The sequence below is a fragment of the Brassica napus genome, chromosome A1 (genome assembly GCF_020379485.1).
Source record: "Brassica napus cultivar Da-Ae chromosome A1, Da-Ae, whole genome shotgun sequence".
In the NCBI taxonomy this organism is placed as follows: domain Eukaryota; kingdom Viridiplantae; phylum Streptophyta; class Magnoliopsida; order Brassicales; family Brassicaceae; genus Brassica; species Brassica napus.
The window spans coordinates 25,553,404-25,571,747 of NC_063434.1; the positions used below are offsets into that span (position 1 = coordinate 25,553,404).

Consider the following 18,344-nt stretch of genomic DNA (forward strand, 5'->3'; position numbering starts at 1 on the left):
CTAAACGCACTGCTGTGCAAAGAGACAGATCTAGCAACAGAGTAAACCTCCACGATGGCCTCTACATCGTGTACCTGCAGGAGACAGAGAAGAGGAACCCACACAAACCAGTGGATAGCAAACCAACGACAAAGGGTTTTGAGAACGGTAAGGAAGGCTCCAGGCGAGGCAGCGACGCTCTCCATTCCAGACGAACCGTACGCCCCTAGATCTGACCCAGATCTAAGAAAGGACACTTTGTTGCGAGAGATCTCCGACTGGCACCACCAATCGCTTCAGCTTGCTACACCTCGCTTCTCCTCCAGCGGCTTGACGAACGCCCGTCATTGCCGTTGCAAATCACCGGTGAACCAGAGAAACCAGAGGAGAAAAGCATGTCGGTATAGATGGAGAGGAGAAGGATGGAGGACAGAGACAAAAGGAAGAAAGAAAAAGAAGGAGGGGTGGCGAAGAAGAACGGAACAGCAAACTTGCCGTCGATCTTCTCCACCGTAACAGGATTGTGATGTTGGCGGCGCTAGGTTAAAACGATTTGGGAAGGGAGAGACTCTAGAGAGAATATTTTCTCTCTCTCTCTCTTGGTTTTTTTCGGTGTTTAGAGACAATTTTACTAATACTACTTCAATTATAGGGTGATAAAAATGATGTTGACAAAGAAACCCACTAGATCATGATCTAGATGTAAATTAGTACGTCAATGAAAGTCCCATAACATATGTTGATACGTGAAGATCACAAACATCAAGAAAACCCACATAAGTTGCTGGATAAGCCTTCGTGGAGGTAGTAAGATAACTAGAAATTGTTGGTGCAATTAAGGAATCGAAAAATGGATTAGGAGCATTAACAAAGCTAAAAAGCCCTCAATCAATAAAAAAGCATGGGTAAAAGTATCTTGATTGCAGCTATAGTCCCATTCACATTTTGTACACTATTTTGTGCCCTAAACCCTAATTTTCCAAACACTTCTGTTAGGAGTGAACCTAATCACCCCTTTGATACCTTAGAACACAAGTTGCTTTGATGCCAATTAAGGCCCCTCCTCAAAGCTAAGAGAGTTTGTGAAACAAACTAATAAAACAAAACACAAGTTACTACAATTTTCTTTTTTTTTTCTTGTTCTCTTTCCCAACTCATGTTTAAATACAAAAGTAAGGAAACAAACTAATTACTACGTGAACATGGACATGGGCAACTAACACATCCACTACACCTTTCCACTAAACATAAAATAAATAAAGATAAACTATTGAAACTATTGATTTGATCATGGTGAAGCTGGCCACGTCATATTCTTCTCCAAGTTGTATCTCTTCGTACACTATGTTAAGCCCTAAAACCTGGCGCAGCGTATGAACTTGATAGTCACCTTAACCAAGAAGTTTTATAGAATCCTTGCTTGGGACATGTTTTACTGAATCAAGAATTCGAAGAATCCTTGAAACAAAATTTTTATTTGATGAATTTAATTAACTCAATGACGACGATGTCAAAAAAAAAAAAACCAAATAAGAAACTTTCTATTTTATTAAACTCGAAACTGTCTAAAACAATGAATCAAAAACAATGGTTAGATAGAAACTCTAAACTCTATTACCTACCCTACGTACTTGTCGTGCAATATGACCATAAATTTATGTGGTGTGCAAGCTGCTTACAACTAGAGTCACGGTTATTGAAACAATAGCGACGATGATATCGGATCTTCCAAGGGACATGGCAGAGGAGGTACTCTCTAAGCTTCCTATTACAGCTTTGCGAGGAGTGAGATTCACCTGCAAAAACTGGAACACTATTATATCAAACGATCGGAGCTTTACAAAAAAAGTACACCAGTGCTGCAAAAGCAGAAGGATAGGAAGGAGTTTCAGGGGGTGATGTTTCTCGACTACAAGATTGATGAACATCAATCTCCTCAATCCATCAATCGAGCGTATAGGTAAACTCGTCGACCCAGACGACAATACAGCTGATGGAGTGATCATACTACGGTTATTAATATATATATATTCTCACAAAATTTTGGTTGGATCAGTTCTCATTGCACCAGCTTCCCCTCCATTCACTTGGTTTTGCTCTTCTTGGTTGGTGTCTTGGTCACAATCTAACACCCTGTCTTTTACTTACGGCCACGTACTTACTCCACACTTGATAACTTGTTAGAGACAGAACTACAAGCAATCAGTTCAAATACCTAAAAAATATTTTGTTTGTTGGAATTTGTGAAGCATCTTTAATGTGCAATGGAGACCTTACTTAACGGTGATGGTTGAACAGGTGCATTTTGTGCAACTTATCAACTAGATGTAAATCAGTACGAACAATTCCATAAGTTGATACGTGAATATGAAGACAAAACATAGGGAAACCCCCACATAACTCGCTGGATAAGCCTTAATAGAAGTATAATAAGATAACTAGACATGCTGGTGCAACCAAGGAATCTTAATGGGCTAGGACCATTAATAACCAAAAATATAGCTGAAGTCTCTTTTTGCAACCATAGTCCCATTCACATTTTTGTACTCTACTCTAAGCCCTAGCCCTAAATTTCCAAACACCTTGTACCCTACGTTAAGCCCTAAAACCCTAATCGTATACGACCATAATTTTTATCCGGAAAAGAAGAGGCTGGCTTCGATCAAGGTTACTGAAACAATAGCGAGGATGATATCGGATCTTCCCAGGGACATGGAAGAGGAGGTGCTCTCTAAGCTTCCGATGACATCTCTGAGAAGAGCTCGATTCACCTGCAAAAGATGGAACAACACTTTATCAAAAGATTGGAGCTTTACAAGAAAGTACAATGGTGAAGCAGCAAAGAGGAAGGAGTCCCAGGTGGTGATGATACTCGAATAAAGGTTTAGTTGATGAGCCTCAACCTCCACAATCCATCTCCATCTATAGAGCCTATAGGTAAACTCGACGACGCTGGAGTCGACATAATTAATGTCTTTCACTGCCAAGGTTTGTTGTTATGCGTTACCAAAGACGGAACTAGGCTTATTGTTTGGAACCCTTTTACTGGACAAACAAGGTGGATCAAACCCAGAGATTCTTACCACAGATGTGACAGGTATGCTCTCGGATATGAGAAGAAGAACAACTACCCGCTAAAAGTCTTGAGATTTGTGGATGACTACTACCGCAACTTAAACCGCCGAGTATATAAGTTTGAAATCTTTAATTTAAACTCTAGTTCATGGAAGGTTGTTGATTTCAATCCAGACTGGATTATACCGTATATTTACCCCGGCTTGTCTCTGAAGGGCAATACTTACTGGTTTGCCGAAAACAAGGTTGCACCAGGCAAAATAGGAAGAGTTTTTTTACTCTGTTTCAACTTTACAACAGAGAGTTTTGGACCGCGTCTGCGTCTGCCTTTTCGCGGTCGCTATGGAGATACATTGACTCTATCTAGCGTTAGAGAAGAGCAGCTTGCTGTCTTGTTTCAAGAATGTGCACCTGTATACATCTTGAAGGTTTGGATTAGTAGCAAGGTTGGTCCCAGTGCAGTGTCGTGGAACAAGGTGTTCTTATCGGTTGATATGAGACCACTAATCGGTTTTCAGTTTCATTGTTTCGCTGGAAGTTTCTTTGTTGATGAGAAGAACAATGCCGTTGTGGTTATTGATAAGACTAGAGGTCTTCCTTTCACTATTCGTAATATGGCTTATGTTCTTGGTGAAAATGGATACTTCAAATCAGTCGATCTTGGTGATTTTGCACCCATGAAGTGCTGGCCACTTGTGTGCTCTTATGTTCCAAGCTTGGTGAAATTCTAGCAATCTGCGCCACCAGGCAACCAGAGAAACACATCACCCTAATCTACTAACTTGTTATTGTCGTGTTTAGTTACTGTTTTCTTTTTTCGTTTACTAGTTTGTATTTCTTACAACATTTCTTTAAAACAGTCAAATACATCTTAGATTGTCTTTTCCTCTAAAAGTGATGACGTCTAGAGTTTGTTCCTTGGAAGCTTTCTTTAGCATTGTATATTACCTGAAAAAGAAAGGAGTATCTCTTCTTTCTAGACTCTTCTTGATAGCTTGTTGGATTATAATGATACAAGCAAGCTGGTCAAGTACTTTATATATATTTTGTTTGTTGTAACTTGTGAAGCACCTTTAGTGTGCAATGGAGACCTCACTTAACAGTTTTTGATGGATGAGCACGCGTTATTTACAATGTCATTGAAGGCTATATCGCTCTCTTGATAGCATGCCTTGTAAGACTTATTATGTGATCTCGCATAGTTACCTGGTGACATACTCTTAAACTGGTAAACATTTTTGGATGTGAACATTTTTCCGTATCCTCTTAACACATATCATTATTATGAATTGATTTAACTAGGTCTGAATGTTATGAAGACATGTTCAAGGAGCTGGGAGAGATGTTCGACATCGAGGATGATCCTCATAGAATCTACCAAAAATAATGGAAAGTTGTTCACACGGATGATAAAAGATGAAACGATGATGCGGTGTAAAACTCTTTTTTTTTAGTCTCAATAGAGCTGCATATGTCAAAGAGACGCATCATTTTTAACAATTGTTAGGCCATGATTAACCCAGGTCTCTTAACTGAGATTCTTAGTTTTGGTTAAGAAACGGTTTTTAGCTTTTAACTATGAAAAGCTAAGAACCGTCTCTTAAATAAGAGATATTAGGCCATCAGCATTGAGAGTTCTAATGGGGTTCATAGGCTCGGGTTCATAGGCCCGGAAGCCAAAAATAAATCAAAAATTGGGTTTATTTCCGCGACCCGCCTCTTATTACTGACTCCGTATGAGCCCGGTTCATACCAGGTGTCACCCACCTATTGGAAACGCGTTCGCGAGTTCACGAGGAGGAAAGCGGAGAGAAAGCATTTTCTCTCATTTCTCAAAAAAAGCTAGGGTTTCTCTCCGAAAGGCGATTTTGGTGCGACGGTGACCGTTCTTCACTTTCCTCTATCTACTCGACGACGGAGTGTCTCCTCTACGAGCCGAGGTAAGTATGGAGTTGATTCACGGTTTAATCAAGCGTTTTTCGTGTCGAAACCGATGTGGGGGACTCGAAATAGATTTTGTGGTTTCGAGTTTGGGTTCGAAATCGGAAAAGGGGTTTTCGCTATATGGTTTTAAAACCTCATGCGGGGTTCGATTTATCGAAATTTAGGGTTTGTTTATCTGGGATTGGAAATCGATTTGGGGGTTTCGAGTTATGGTTTTAAATCTGCATGTGGGTTCGGTTTATGGGTCGTTTCATCATAATTTTCCGTGATTATTTCGTAATTTGTTTTATCTTTGTTGTTTAGATGGATCCCGTGGAAGATAGAAGAAATACAAAGAGGCAAGAGGAGTACTACAACAGTATGGGAAACGTGGCCGATTCAGAATATGGGATTCCCAGGAGGTGTCCCTGTGGTGGGAGAATCCGAGACGAGGTTCGCGTGAAGGAGAAGTACGACACTCTGCCTGGGAAACGCTTCTTCACGTGCATCAACTACGAGGTAAGAGATACAATGCAGATGGGTTTGAAGAAGTATAGATTATGTTTTAGTGACGCAAGTCTAATGTGTTTATGTTGTCAACAAGGCTGATGGGTTTCATTACCGTCAGCCTTGGGTTATAGGTGTGCAGGAGGAGATCGAAAGTCTGCGTAGGCGGGTGGAGAAGGCTGAGCAGGTGATCAAGTTGGTGCCCAATCTCAATAAACATATCGACACAGTTGAGGTTAGTGAACTTTTTAAGAGTATCGAATAGGTAGTGTAAAGATTTGTAAAGTTTGGTTATTTTTAAGTCCGTAACACGGTGTGTTTGTTTCCATCTGCAGGCAGAGGTTAACCGCCTCATTTTGGCGGTTGATAACCTCACTGCTGAGATTTATTCTCTCACTGTGCAGGTCGCAAATCTGGAGAAGGTCTGCTTCGAATAAAAACCTTAAGGTAAACACTCAAGCTTAACTAAGCTTAACTGAACTGAAGTATTTAGCTTGCTCTGCTGAATGCTCTGATGAATGTTGAACTAGAGGTGAACTGAACTAGATAGAGTAGGTAACTGAACTAGAAATGAAGTGAACTAGGTAGACTAGGAACTGAAAAACATTAATTATCAGTTGGTTGGTTGCTCTGATGAATGCTGTTTTGAATACTCTCTGTCTACTTCTTGTACTAGTTTTTTAAAACAGATTTGATGTGTAATGAATGCCGTTAGAGAACAACTTGTTGTGTAATTAACTTTAATGAATTTTGGTGGTTAGACTTACTTTAATTGCTCTCTCTTATCAAAGCACAATGGTAGTTTAAAAACATAGTTAGAAGTAAAAAATCTGAAAACCAAAACCACGTTTAAAACACCACCCCAAACCAAAATGGAACCGTTTTCTCTAGATTCTCCCGGGTTTATGAACCTTTTATCTTCCCAGACCAGTCAACCCATAGACGTAGGGTCCATAGGCGTAGGGTCTTCTACTGTTCCAAAACCGGTGGAGAGGAAAAAGTGGACAACACAAGAAGATATTGTTCTGATCAGTGCTTGGCTGAACACCAGCAAGGATCCGATAGTTAGTAACCAGCAGAAGTTAGGGTCGTTTTGGAATAGAATAGCAGAGTACTTCAATTCAAGCCCTCAGCTGAGTGGCTACGCTCCTAGAGAGTGGAGTCAGTGTAAGCAGAGGTGGGGAAGAGTTAATGAGCAGGTCTGTAAGTTTGTGGGTAGTTATGAGACGGCATTGAAGGAACAAGCTAGTGGTCAAAATGAGAACGATGTCATGAAGTCTGCCCATGACATCTTCTTTAACGACTACCAGCTCAAGTTCACACTCGAGCATGCGTGGAGGGAACTGAGGTTTGATCAAAAATGGAGATCAAACTCTGTTTCCAGAGATGGTCCAAAAGAGAAAAGGAAGGAAGCTGCGGAAACAGAACCTGAGTTGGAAGAGGTTAGGCCTCCTGGTATTAAGGCTTCCAAAGCTGCGAAACGAAAGAAGCACGGGAATGAAGCAGCTCTTGATCAGATAGAGAGCATACTAGCAAAGAAAACTATCATATCAAACCGGAAAATCCTTGATCGTCTCTTAGGAAAAAATGCAGATACACTTTCTGATCAAGAAAGGACACTCAAGAATAAACTGATATCTGAAATGCTTTGAGTTGGTCAGTGGGTAATTTTTTTGTGATATGTGATTCGCCTCTGTTTTGTGTTGTCTATTTCTTCCTACAATGTGTTGTGTAGACTATTGTCTTGAGTGATATGTGATTTCTTGAGTGTTGTTTAACTTTTGTGTTGCAGGTCACGGGTTGCAGGAAGTGGATGCTTGTACTTGTGTTCCAGTCGCGGGTTCACGCTTTCTCTGTTTCTTTTATGTACCTGTCTTTTAGCTTTATGTACCTCTATTTTAGCTCTATGTATGTCGGTTTCAATCACGGGAAAGTGTAGAATGTTGGATATTTCTACACTTCTATGTTATGTAATCACGGGTGTATGTACCCCTGATAACTTCATTCACGGGTGTAAACATTGTCTCCCTATATATATTATGTTTGTCACTTCTCTTTGGCTATCATTTATAAAATCTTCAATGCAACTTCTCTTTCTTTCTCACTTGTCTTTGTGAAACACAAAGTATTTGTGTATCGACCCACTGCTTTCCTCATCCTCCTCTACACCAACTCTCTCTCTCCTTGTATTTAGGTATGTAAGCAACATTTTAATTAAGGTTTGTATGAAACAAAAGATATAATCACATATATGAACCGTTGCTTTTTTTAAAAAATGAACCGTTGCTTTTTAAACGAACCGTTGCTTTTCTTACAAGTATTGTGTATATTCTAATGAACCGTTGCTTTATTTTTATATGAAACACCGATTTTGTTTGAAACATATATGAACCGTTGCTTTTTTTTTATATGTATATAAAATACAATTTAAAGAAATAAATGAAACAAACAACATTTTGTTTAATTAATATGATAATAATTTTTTTTTTTAATATGTACAAAGGATGTCTTCCTCATCAAGTGATGAAGTAGATGAAGCTTTAGATGAAATTGTGGACGAAGTAGTCGATAATTACATCGACTCAATGGTTAATGCTCAAACCAACAAGCCGAAGCGACGAAGTTATTCGAAAGAGAGCGGGAACTAGGACACAAACAACTATGGAAGGATTATTTCGCGGATAATCCAACATACCAGCCGGAAATGTTTAGGCACCGTTTTCGAATGAACAAAACTTTGTTCCTTCGCATAGTCCAAAGCCTAAGTACTGAACTGCCATACTTTCAGCAAAGAAGAAATGCTCATGGGAGGTTGGGGCTATCTGCACTTCAAAAGTGTACGGCAGCAATACGTATGCTGGCATACGGACAATCGGGAGATATGTATGACGAATATCTCCGACTAGGTGAAAGTACTTCACGTTTATGTTTGGATAATTTCACTAATGGGATTATACAATTGTTTGGAGCTGAGTATTTAAGAAGACCTACACCGGCGGATCTTCAACGATTACTCGATGTTGGAGAGGCACGGGGGTTTCCAGGGATGGTAGGCAGCATCGATTGTATGCATTGGGAGTGGAAAAACTGCCCAACGGCTTGGAGAGGGCAGTTTACACGTGGTTCAGGAAAGCCGACAATTGTCTTAGAAGCTGTGGCATCACAGGATCTTTGGATATGGAACGCATTTTTCGGTTTACCAGGTACTCTCAACGATATCAATGTTCTTGATCGGTCTCCAGTTTTTGATGACATTTTACAAGGTCGAGCACCTAAAGTTAATTTCAAGGTCAACAACCACACCTATCATATGGCATACTACCTTACTGACGGAATTTATCCGCATTGGGCTACATTTATCCAATCCATCCCACTTCCTCAAGGTCCTAAAGCAGTGCGGTTTGCTGAACGCCAAGAAGCCACTAGAAAAGATGTCGAACGTGCTTTTGGAGTATTGCAATCGAGATTTGCAATAGTTAAAAACCCAGCTTTACAATGGGACAAGGAAAAAATAGGAAGGATTATGAGATGTTGTGTTATATTGCACAATATGATAGTCGAGAACGAAAGAGACGGATACAACCAAATTGATACATCAGAGTTCGAGTCGGGAGAGTCAAGCAGAAGTTCCCAGGTGCGAAGAAGAGAAAGTTTGAATGTCCATAATTTCCTTGGCATTCGCACTGAAGTTCGAAATTCCAATAAACATAATCGTTTGAAAGCTGATCTCATCGAAAATATCTGGCAAATGTTTGGTAATGTAGATGATTGATCGTTGTATGTTCATGAATTCTCAATGTATTGAATAAATTTTTTTTATTAATATATTGGTTATTGCAATCAATTCTTAATGTATTCAATATTTTAAAACTTATTATATTTTAAAAAAAAAATATTATTTTATTTCTATGAACCCCTTCTGCAGATTCACCAATGCAGGAACACAATCGATAGAGGTTCACAACTATTTAAGGTCTCACCCAAAAAATAATAAAAAATCCTTATGAACCCCAAGAGGGGTTCACCAATGCGGATGCCCTAAGAGACATTTCTTAACCAAAAAGTATAAAAAAAGTATCAAATCATAAATTAAGAACTCCAAATAGAGACCGGGGTTAATCATGCTCGAGCATCATCTACAGTAAGTGTCTTTTTTCTATTCATTATCATTTCGGTATTGTGTTTTGTGATGCAGTGAGTTCTGTGGATTGTGCTTTTGATTCTTGTTTGTTTGTTTGTGTGGAAGTTACTATTTATTTTGAATACTTTTTTTTTTTTGGAACGCATTTTGAATACTTCATTTCAAGTGGAACAAAAAAAAAGTATTTTGAAAGATTTTATTATGGTTACTATAACTATGTCACTTTATGTTCTCCAGAAATAATTCAAACATGACAGAACTTGAATTCTGCAAATGTGCAAGTCCCAGAGAAACCCCCAACTCTAGAAACAGACAAATATCTTTATTGGTCAACATGATGAACTTTCCTTGTATATATACGTTTTATCTTGACCGCATATTTTTTAAAGTGCATGAAAAAGTGTTACTAAGTTAGTGCAATGAAAATGTTTACTGAGGTAAATGCGTTGAATACGTTACTGAGGTCACAAAAGCAAAAAAGAGCTTGATATGGAAACTATTTTCTAGATTATATATACACAACTCAATATTGAGTGAAAGAATCATTCATTCATATACAATACTTTAAGAGAAAAAATAGTAAAAATAGGAATGGGTTCTTTAGTAGTGCTTATTTGTCTCTTGATCATGAGTATGTGTATATGTGTAGCGCTGTCTCACGCTCAAGATGATTTCTCTTTAACCGGTTTCGATAACCCAAGAACAACTGTGGTGATTATCAATGATATTGCAGGTTATCTTCCATTGCGATATCATTGTAAATCAAAAGACGATGATCTTGGAGACCGAACTATGGCACCAAGAGGATCGTGGTTCTTTGAATTTAAACCTAGTGTTTTTGGAAATACAAAATTCTATTGCAGTTTCAGCTGGGGCAATGAGTTGCATTATTTCGATATCTACAGACAGAATAGAGACAGACTGTTCGCAGAGTTTGGGTGTAGAAGATGTGAGTGGAAGATACGCAAGACCGGGCCTTGTAAACTGAACAAAGACAATGGAATGTTTGATGTTTGTTTACCTTGGAATTAGCCATTGTTTAAAAGCAATTAGCTAGAATATCTCTATTTCCACATATGCTTTGCTAACGGCAAAATTAATAGAAGTAATAATATACATATACATTGCATTAGCTTGCACGTAACGTTATTTCCATGATTTATGACATTTACAATAAAAGAAATTTAGCCCATCCTCTTTGATACTAAACACAAACTATAACAGCAAACAAAGTTAATGATAATTTCTAAAGAGAAAAAGATGACAACAAATTTAAGACAAAGCTTGAATGGGTCGATGGAGCCTTCACGATTAAATTGGACAGCTGAAATTTAGTCACTTTAAGATGTGACATTGAAAACCAGCCCTTACCTATGAGAGAAACCAAGGTAATGTCTTAATGGAGACAACATCCCATTTTCAAAAGGAGGTGACAACTCTGGGGAGCTTGCCATAGAGGGAGAGAAAGGAAAATCGGTTGGTTACGTGAGAATAAACGTTCACCATTGAAAAGATGGTTTCATCATAGCAGCAGAGTGGGGGATGAGACCTATCGGAAAATCAGACCAATTATTAATTTTTTTAATCTCTTACAGCATTTCTCTGAAACAGTCAAATGCATCTTAGATTGTCTTTGCTTCTAAAACTGCTGGCATCTAGAATTTGTTCCTTGGAAGCTTTCTTTAGCATTGAAAAAGAAAGGAGTGCAACTGCTCTTGAGACTCTTCTTTAAACTCTTATTTAAGTTTGAATGATCTGATTTGTCTTTGTAACTTAGGAAACATCTTTAGTGTGCAATGGAGACCTCACTTAACAGCTTTGAGCGATGAGCACACGTTTTTTACAATGTCATTTAAGGCTATATCTCTCTGTTGATATCATGCCTTGTAAGACTTGTTATGTGATCTCGCATTGACTCTTTTAACTTATCAACAGATATATACAAATATCTTTAGGGTCAACATGATGACATTTCCTTTGTATATATACGTTTTATCTTGACAGCATATTTTTCAAAGTGCATTAAAAAATGTTACCAAGTTAGTGCACTGAAAATGATTATTGAGATAAATGCGTTGAATACGTAACTGAGGTCACAAAAACAAAAAGATCTTGGTATGGAAACTATTTAAGAGATTATATATACACAACTCAATATTGAGCGAAAGGGTCGGGTCATTCTCATATACAATACCGTAAGAGAGAAAAATAGTAAGAATAGGAATGGGTTCTTTAGTAGTGCTTATCGGTCTCTTTATCATGAGTATGTATATGTGTAGCGCTGTCTCACGCTCAAGATGATTTCTCTTTAACTGGTTTCGATAACCCAGAAACAACTGTGGTGATTATCAATGATCTTGGAGGTTCTCTGCCATTGTGATATCATTGTAAATCAAAAAATGATGAGCTTGGAGACCGAACTATGGCACCAAGAGGATCGTGGTTCTTTGAATTTAAACCTAGTTTTTTCGGTAATACTAAATTCTATTGCAGTTTCAGCTGGGAAAACGAGTTGCATTATTTGGATATTTACAAACAGGATAGAGACAGATTGTTTGCAGAGTTTGGGTGTAGAAGATGTGAGTGGAAGATACACAAGAACGGGGCTTGTAAACTTAACAAAGACAATGGAATGTTTGATGTTTGTCTTCCTTGGAATTAACCATTGTTTTTAAGGCAATTAAGAACATCTCTCTATGTTTACCTCTTTGTTCTAAATAGCAAATTAATAGAAATAATACAAATATGTTTATGGAATAGACCAGACCTATTATAGAGATCATATCCATGAGTTTACAATGGAGGCGACCAATGAGATGAAATGTATATCAATGCTTGATTTTAAAACATGTGTTCATTATTAAATAAAAATGTATCTTTCATTAAATGTTTTACGCATTGTTAATCCATATATAGTATAAAACATATAAATTAATACTCCAGAAATTAATAAATACAATAAAATAATAATCTCTTTCTGAGTTGAGTTCAAAATATGACGACTTAAGATAATTCGTAAATTCTCAAGCTTTTCACAGCAACACATGTTTAATCCATATGATAGTGAATGATACTACAAGCGGCACAAAACCATTTAGCTGGGTCTCTTTTGCCTTTAATTTACGCGTATATATATATAGGTCATCCAAATGTTTAAAAAAAAATAGGTCATCCAAATGGTAACACATGAATTTCATTTTGTACTACTTCTTTGATTTTTCTCGTACTAGTGGTGATTGACATTTACACATGTAAAACACACACAAATGTATGACAATATTACACTCTCTTAGACATACGAAGACCACACTTGCTCTCAAAATAACAATCAGACCCCAGTTCCAGCCATATTAATGAGGTCAAATATAAAGATAAGTGTAACAATAAAAGCGCAGTCGACATTAGGGTAAACTGTAGCCACTAGTCTCTCTTCTCCTTCATGTACCTGTATATTACATACATATACTTGTAAGAAAAACAACTTAAAGATCTATTAGGAACGTTTTCGTCGCGTCTAGTTTTAATTAGTTTACCTGAGCGATTACTTTCGTTGAATCTCCAACATAGATTGTGCATGCACGCTTCATAAACCGACCTTTAATAGTGAAATCACAAGACGCTTCTTTGGTCTGGTTATGTTTCAAGAATACTTCAACTCTTGTTTTTAGTTGGACCGATGAGGATCTTTTAACCGTGAATATCTTATCATCTAAATCACCTCCTCTATACACTTGCCATCGATCGTGCTTACTAGTCACCTTTTACATAAAATTTAAACCCCAGAGCATAAGAAAACTCATTAAATCCACCGGTAAACAAATGAAATTATAACTAAGGGTGAAATAAACTAAACAGAACCTTCATTTTCATGGTGACGATGGGAGAGTCGTTAGGATCAAGCAAAATCCTCTTGTTGTGGAGACCGAAGAGAGGCGTTTTGACTTTGAATACTTTGTTTCCGTTGGCATCCTTCACCGTGTCTCCGACGATGGTAAGATCTGAAGGCTGAGGACGAACAAACTCAGATCCTATGATTGGTATCGTGTTGCTCCTGTTGTTGAGATCTTGTTCTGCCATTACAGTTGTGTTGCTCCAGAGAGATGATAATAAAAGAGAAGTTTGATCAAGTTTGAATTTATTGAGTGTGTTTGGTTATGACTTTTTCCTTTCAAAACTAAAATACTCATTAAATTTGTTTCAGTGGTGTATACAGCTATACAATACCTAAATGATTTAAACATGATGTATATCTGTGTAGATAAGATTTAATTTGTAAGCGTTTCTATTATTAAAAATCAACAATTTCATTTGTTTATTTGCGATCAAATGGGTATTACCAATTCAAGATTAAATTAGAGCTAGCTATCGAGAAGGAAGAAGGCTTCCATATTACCGTCACTTTACAGGATTGATAAAAAGTTAAAAGAGTAAAGAACAACAACAGATGCGATCACTTGCTAAGGAAAAAAAATATGTTACAACTTTATAGTTATGTTGAAAGTGTGACAATCATATAGTAGTGTTAATCGAATATAGACTATAACTTATGGTGTATTGCTAATATTTTTCCTATATATTCTGTTAATCATAATAAAAAATCCAAGATTATGCTGAACATGTTAAAATATTTTTTTTTGTTCATCCATGATCTCTTTTTTTTTTTTTTTTTTTTTTTTTTTTGTAACAACTTCATCCATGATCTCAATTCCAAGTCATACCATCTTAAAATATTTGTTTGTTTTAGGTTAAACAAAAAAAAAACAAATGTTAGCTGAGTTAAACCCAAAAACGACATCGTTTAACAGACATTCTCCTGGAGGTTTAGACCAAAAGCGATTGTCGTCGTTGCGGTCACTCTCTTCCGGACACAAAGCGTGACATGAGAGGAGGCTTTGCTTCTTCATCTTCCAGAGCAGCGGCGGCGGCGGCAGCAGCAAAACCATCCGAAACCCTAAACCCTAAACCTTTATTCCCCTCAGGTAAACCCACAAACCCAATCGACCAGCGTCACATCTCCCAAATCATCCGACGAAAAGACTGGTTCTTGATCCTGAACCAATCCCTCACTTCCCATCGAATCAATCTAAACCCTCGATTCATCATCAGCCTCTTGCAGAACCAAGACAACCCTTTACACTCCCTCCGCGTCTACCTCTGGGTCTCCAACACAAACCCGGTTTACTCCAAGGACCAGTCTTTGAAAACCGTTCTAGGGAATGCTCTGTTCCGTAAAGGCCCTCTCTTGCTCTCCAAGGAGCTTCTCAAGGAGGTTCGAGACTCAGGGTTTAGGATTAGTGACGAGCTGATGTGTGTTTTGATCGGGAGCTGGGGGAAGTTGGGTTTAGCTAAGTACTGTAACGATGTCTTTGCGGAGATATCTCTCCTTGGGATGAAGCCAAGCACGAGGCTTTACAATGCTGTGATCGATGCTTTGGTGAAGTCCAACTCTCTTGACTTGGCTTACTTGAAGTTTCACCAGATGCGTGGGGACGGTTGTGAACCGGACCGGTTTACTTATAATATACTTGTGCACGGTGTTTGCAAGAAAGGTGTGGTTGATGAGGCGGTGAGGTTGGTTAAACAGATGGAAAAGGAAGGGAGCTATAGAGCGAATGTGTTCACGTACACGATTTTGATCGATGGGTTTTTGAGGTTGGGGAGGGTTGAGGATGCGTTGAAGCAGTTTGAGACGATGCAAGCGAGGAAGATGAGTCCTAACGAAGCTACGATCAGGACTTTGGTTCATGGGGTGTTCCGCTGCTTGCCGAAGTGTGAGGCCTTTGAGGTTTTACTCGGGTTTATGGAGAAGGACTCTAGCTTGCAGAGAGTGGGGTATGATACTGTGTTGTGTTGTCTTGCAAGGAACTCAATGGCTAAAGAGACTGCTTTGTTTTTGAGGAAGACAGGTTATGTACCGGATAGCTTAACGTTTAATGCTGCAAAGAGTTGTCTTTTGAAAGGGTTTGATCTTGCTGAGACGTGTGGGATTTTCGACGGTTTTGTAAGGAGAGGAGTTAAGCCAGGGTTCAACGGCTATCTTGCGGTGGTTCAAGCTCTGTTGAACGCTCATAGGTTCTCTGAAGGTGACCTGTATCTGAAACAGATGTGTGTTGAGGGGCTTATAACAAGCGTATATGATTATAACGCGGTGATAGACTCTCTCTGCAAGGCTAGACGTACAGAGCGTGCGGCTATGTACTTAACAGAGATGCAGGGTAGAGGTATTCCTCCGAGTCTTGTAACTTTCAACACTCTTCTCAGCGGGTATAGCTCAAGGGGAGATGTGAAGAAGGTTCGAGAAGTGGTGGAGAGGCTTCTGGAACATGGTTGTAAACCAGACGTGATCACTTTCAGCTCGGTTATAAACTGTCTTTGTCGTGCGAAGGAGATAAAAGATGCGTTTGAGTGTTTCAAGGAGATGTTGGAATGGGGGATTGAGCCGAATGAGATTACGTATAATATTCTAATTCGCGCGTCTTGCTCCGTGGGGGATACTGGTAGATCAGTGAAGCTGTTTGCGGAGATGAAGGAGAAGGGGTTGAGTCCTGACGTTTATGCGTACAATGCGGTTATTCAGAGTTTTTGTAGGATGAGGAAGGTAGAGAGAGGTGAGGAGTTGTTTGAAACGATGTTGAGGGTTGGTTTGAAACCAGATAACTATACGTATAGTTGTCTTATTAAAGCGCTAAGTGAATGTGGTAGAGAGAGTGAAGCAAGAGAGGTGTTTAGTTTGATGGAGAGGCATGGGTGTGTACCGGATTCGTATACTAAGCGTGTTGTTGAAGAACTTGGCCTGAGAATGAGTGGACTCGAGAGAGAAACAGTGTCAGCCTCGTAGAAAAATCTGTCCTCGGTGAATGATTTCAAGTATTACAATGAAAGGCCAAGGGACCACAATGGTTAGCTGATCCGGAGAATTGGTCTGCTTAATCTCTCTATTATTAGAGGGGGTTCGTCTGGCTTCGTTTCAGGTTGAAAGGTCTTGGAAGGAACTGAATCTCAGCCACAATCCTGCTTCTTTGGCGCAGACACGAGAGAAACAGAGCATGAGTGGAGGAGAAAGCATAACAGTATGTTAGATTGATCAATGGGAGTGGCGGTTAGTACATGACAGCTAGCTCAATGCAAAAGATGTTTGTATTTCTTACACTTGGATGGATAATGTATTCACCCCCAAATGTACCATTACAGTGTAAAATTATAGAAAGCAATGTTCAAGTGCCTGACTCCTGACCATTCATGTATTACATGCTCTTGTGTGTTAAGCTGCCGCTGCTCTTGCTTGACTAACATTTGCTTCTTTGTAACAAGCTATGATATTTTGATTAATACCCTGTTCGTTTATCAAACGCCGCATCTAGTGTCCGCGTCTCTTTTTAGCTCTGTATTTCCGTTGCTTTAAAAACAAGATTGCAGAGAAACCATTGAGCCGATGTTAATTATAAGAGACGCAGCGTTAGATTTCGGATGTTAATTGATCGCTAAAAATTCTAGCGGCAATTACGACTCACGGCGGCAACAATTTTTACGGTTACGGCTAGATTCAGCGTCTATTGCAGTTGACGCTAGATTCTTGAGGATGAAGTAATCGGAGCCGTTGACTCTAGATTCAGCATCTATCAAAAGAACATGACTTAAGTAGTTCCATTTTGTGCAAGATTGTACATCTTCATCATTGTTTCATCTATCATCTATGTAAATGTAATGTCATTAGTTTTCTAGTACAATAGTATAAAAGTATAAAACTGCTGCCTCATGTTCATGGGCTTGGACTACTGAGTTAGGCCTAATGGTTTTTCTTTTACACGTATTCTTAGTTAGCATAATAGTATGTATGTATCTATTCTATTAAAATAGAAGTCACAACTTATTTTCATGTGTGATTTTTTAAAAATTGGACCTTTCCTAGAAAGTCATTAATTTAAATCATAGTATCATTTATTTTTTCTACACTGCGGCAAGTCATTAAATTAAATCATATTGTTAACTACTCTTAAACCACGGGAGTATAATTAAATTAGTCAACCATTCTTAGTTAAAATCTAACCAAACCGGTTCACTCTTCCACTGCAAATGATTGACCATATTTAAATGTGATATCAAACCGGGTTCTATTCTTTCTTATTAATACATTGGTAATGACTTTTTGGTGGTTCTGCTAGATTACATACAGAGATATAAACCATGCATGCATTATAAAACCGTAATCGGTACACATCATAGATTACATATCTCCAATATCATTTACGACAAGGTTACTTCCACAAATACACATGAAAATGGCAATCCATTTAACACGTTTATATTTTGATTATTTGTTGATACTCAAGAAACATCCATCCTCAAAATATGTATTGTGTCACATTGTATACATTTCATGTCCAATATGAGAACCTAAAGAAGAAAACCAAACCAAGTATATGAATATACCAAATAAGTTAAATGTAACATGTGATAAATTTAAAATCGGTTACTTGAAAAAAAATTCTTGAAACAGAACAATATATGTCTACAATATCAGATATGTTAACATGCAATATTATCTTTTTTAACTCTGGATTATATTAATAATATGGTAAATATTAAAATTATAAAATTTAATATATTATTTTTTTGAAAACTATAAAATTCTTGTGTTTGAAAATATTATATTAAATTTTTTTTTAGTGCTGGAGAAATGCAAACTAAAAATTGTTGTTTTTGAAAATATTATATTAAA

At 38.0% G+C, this 18,344-nt stretch overlaps 4 protein-coding genes and 1 pseudogene across 4 annotated transcripts; 4 read left to right on the forward strand and 1 right to left on the reverse strand.

The window, feature by feature from the left end:
- The first annotated feature begins 304 nt into the window (after positions 1 to 304).
- LOC125577372 lies at positions 305 to 9,840 on the forward strand (annotated as a pseudogene).
- LOC106434054 (glutathione S-transferase T3-like) lies at positions 6,357 to 7,136 on the forward strand. The gene has a single exon (XM_013874889.2). The coding sequence runs from the start codon at positions 6,357 to 6,359 to the stop codon at positions 7,134 to 7,136; it is 780 nt and encodes a 259-aa protein (XP_013730343.2).
- A 127-nt stretch (positions 9,841 to 9,967) lies between the features above and the next one.
- LOC125577377 (S-protein homolog 2-like) lies at positions 9,968 to 12,935 on the forward strand. Its single transcript, XM_048738820.1, has one exon. The coding sequence runs from the start codon at positions 10,217 to 10,219 to the stop codon at positions 10,655 to 10,657; it is 441 nt and encodes a 146-aa protein (XP_048594777.1). The 5' UTR covers positions 9,968 to 10,216; the 3' UTR covers positions 10,658 to 12,935.
- LOC125577375 (protein LURP-one-related 13) lies at positions 12,847 to 13,837 on the reverse strand. The gene is made up of 3 exons (XM_048738816.1): positions 13,484 to 13,837; positions 13,159 to 13,383; positions 12,847 to 13,070 (listed from the first exon to the last, which is right to left on the reverse strand). Exons 1-3 carry the CDS (start codon positions 13,700 to 13,702, stop codon positions 12,954 to 12,956), a joined length of 561 nt encoding a protein of 186 aa, XP_048594773.1. The 5' UTR covers positions 13,703 to 13,837; the 3' UTR covers positions 12,847 to 12,953.
- A 593-nt stretch (positions 13,838 to 14,430) lies between these two features.
- On the forward strand, positions 14,431 to 16,848 carry LOC125577381 (putative pentatricopeptide repeat-containing protein At3g16890, mitochondrial). Its single transcript, XM_048738825.1, has one exon. The coding sequence runs from the start codon at positions 14,505 to 14,507 to the stop codon at positions 16,461 to 16,463; it is 1,959 nt and encodes a 652-aa protein (XP_048594782.1). The 5' UTR covers positions 14,431 to 14,504; the 3' UTR covers positions 16,464 to 16,848.
- The last annotated feature ends 1,496 nt before the right edge of the window (positions 16,849 to 18,344 follow it).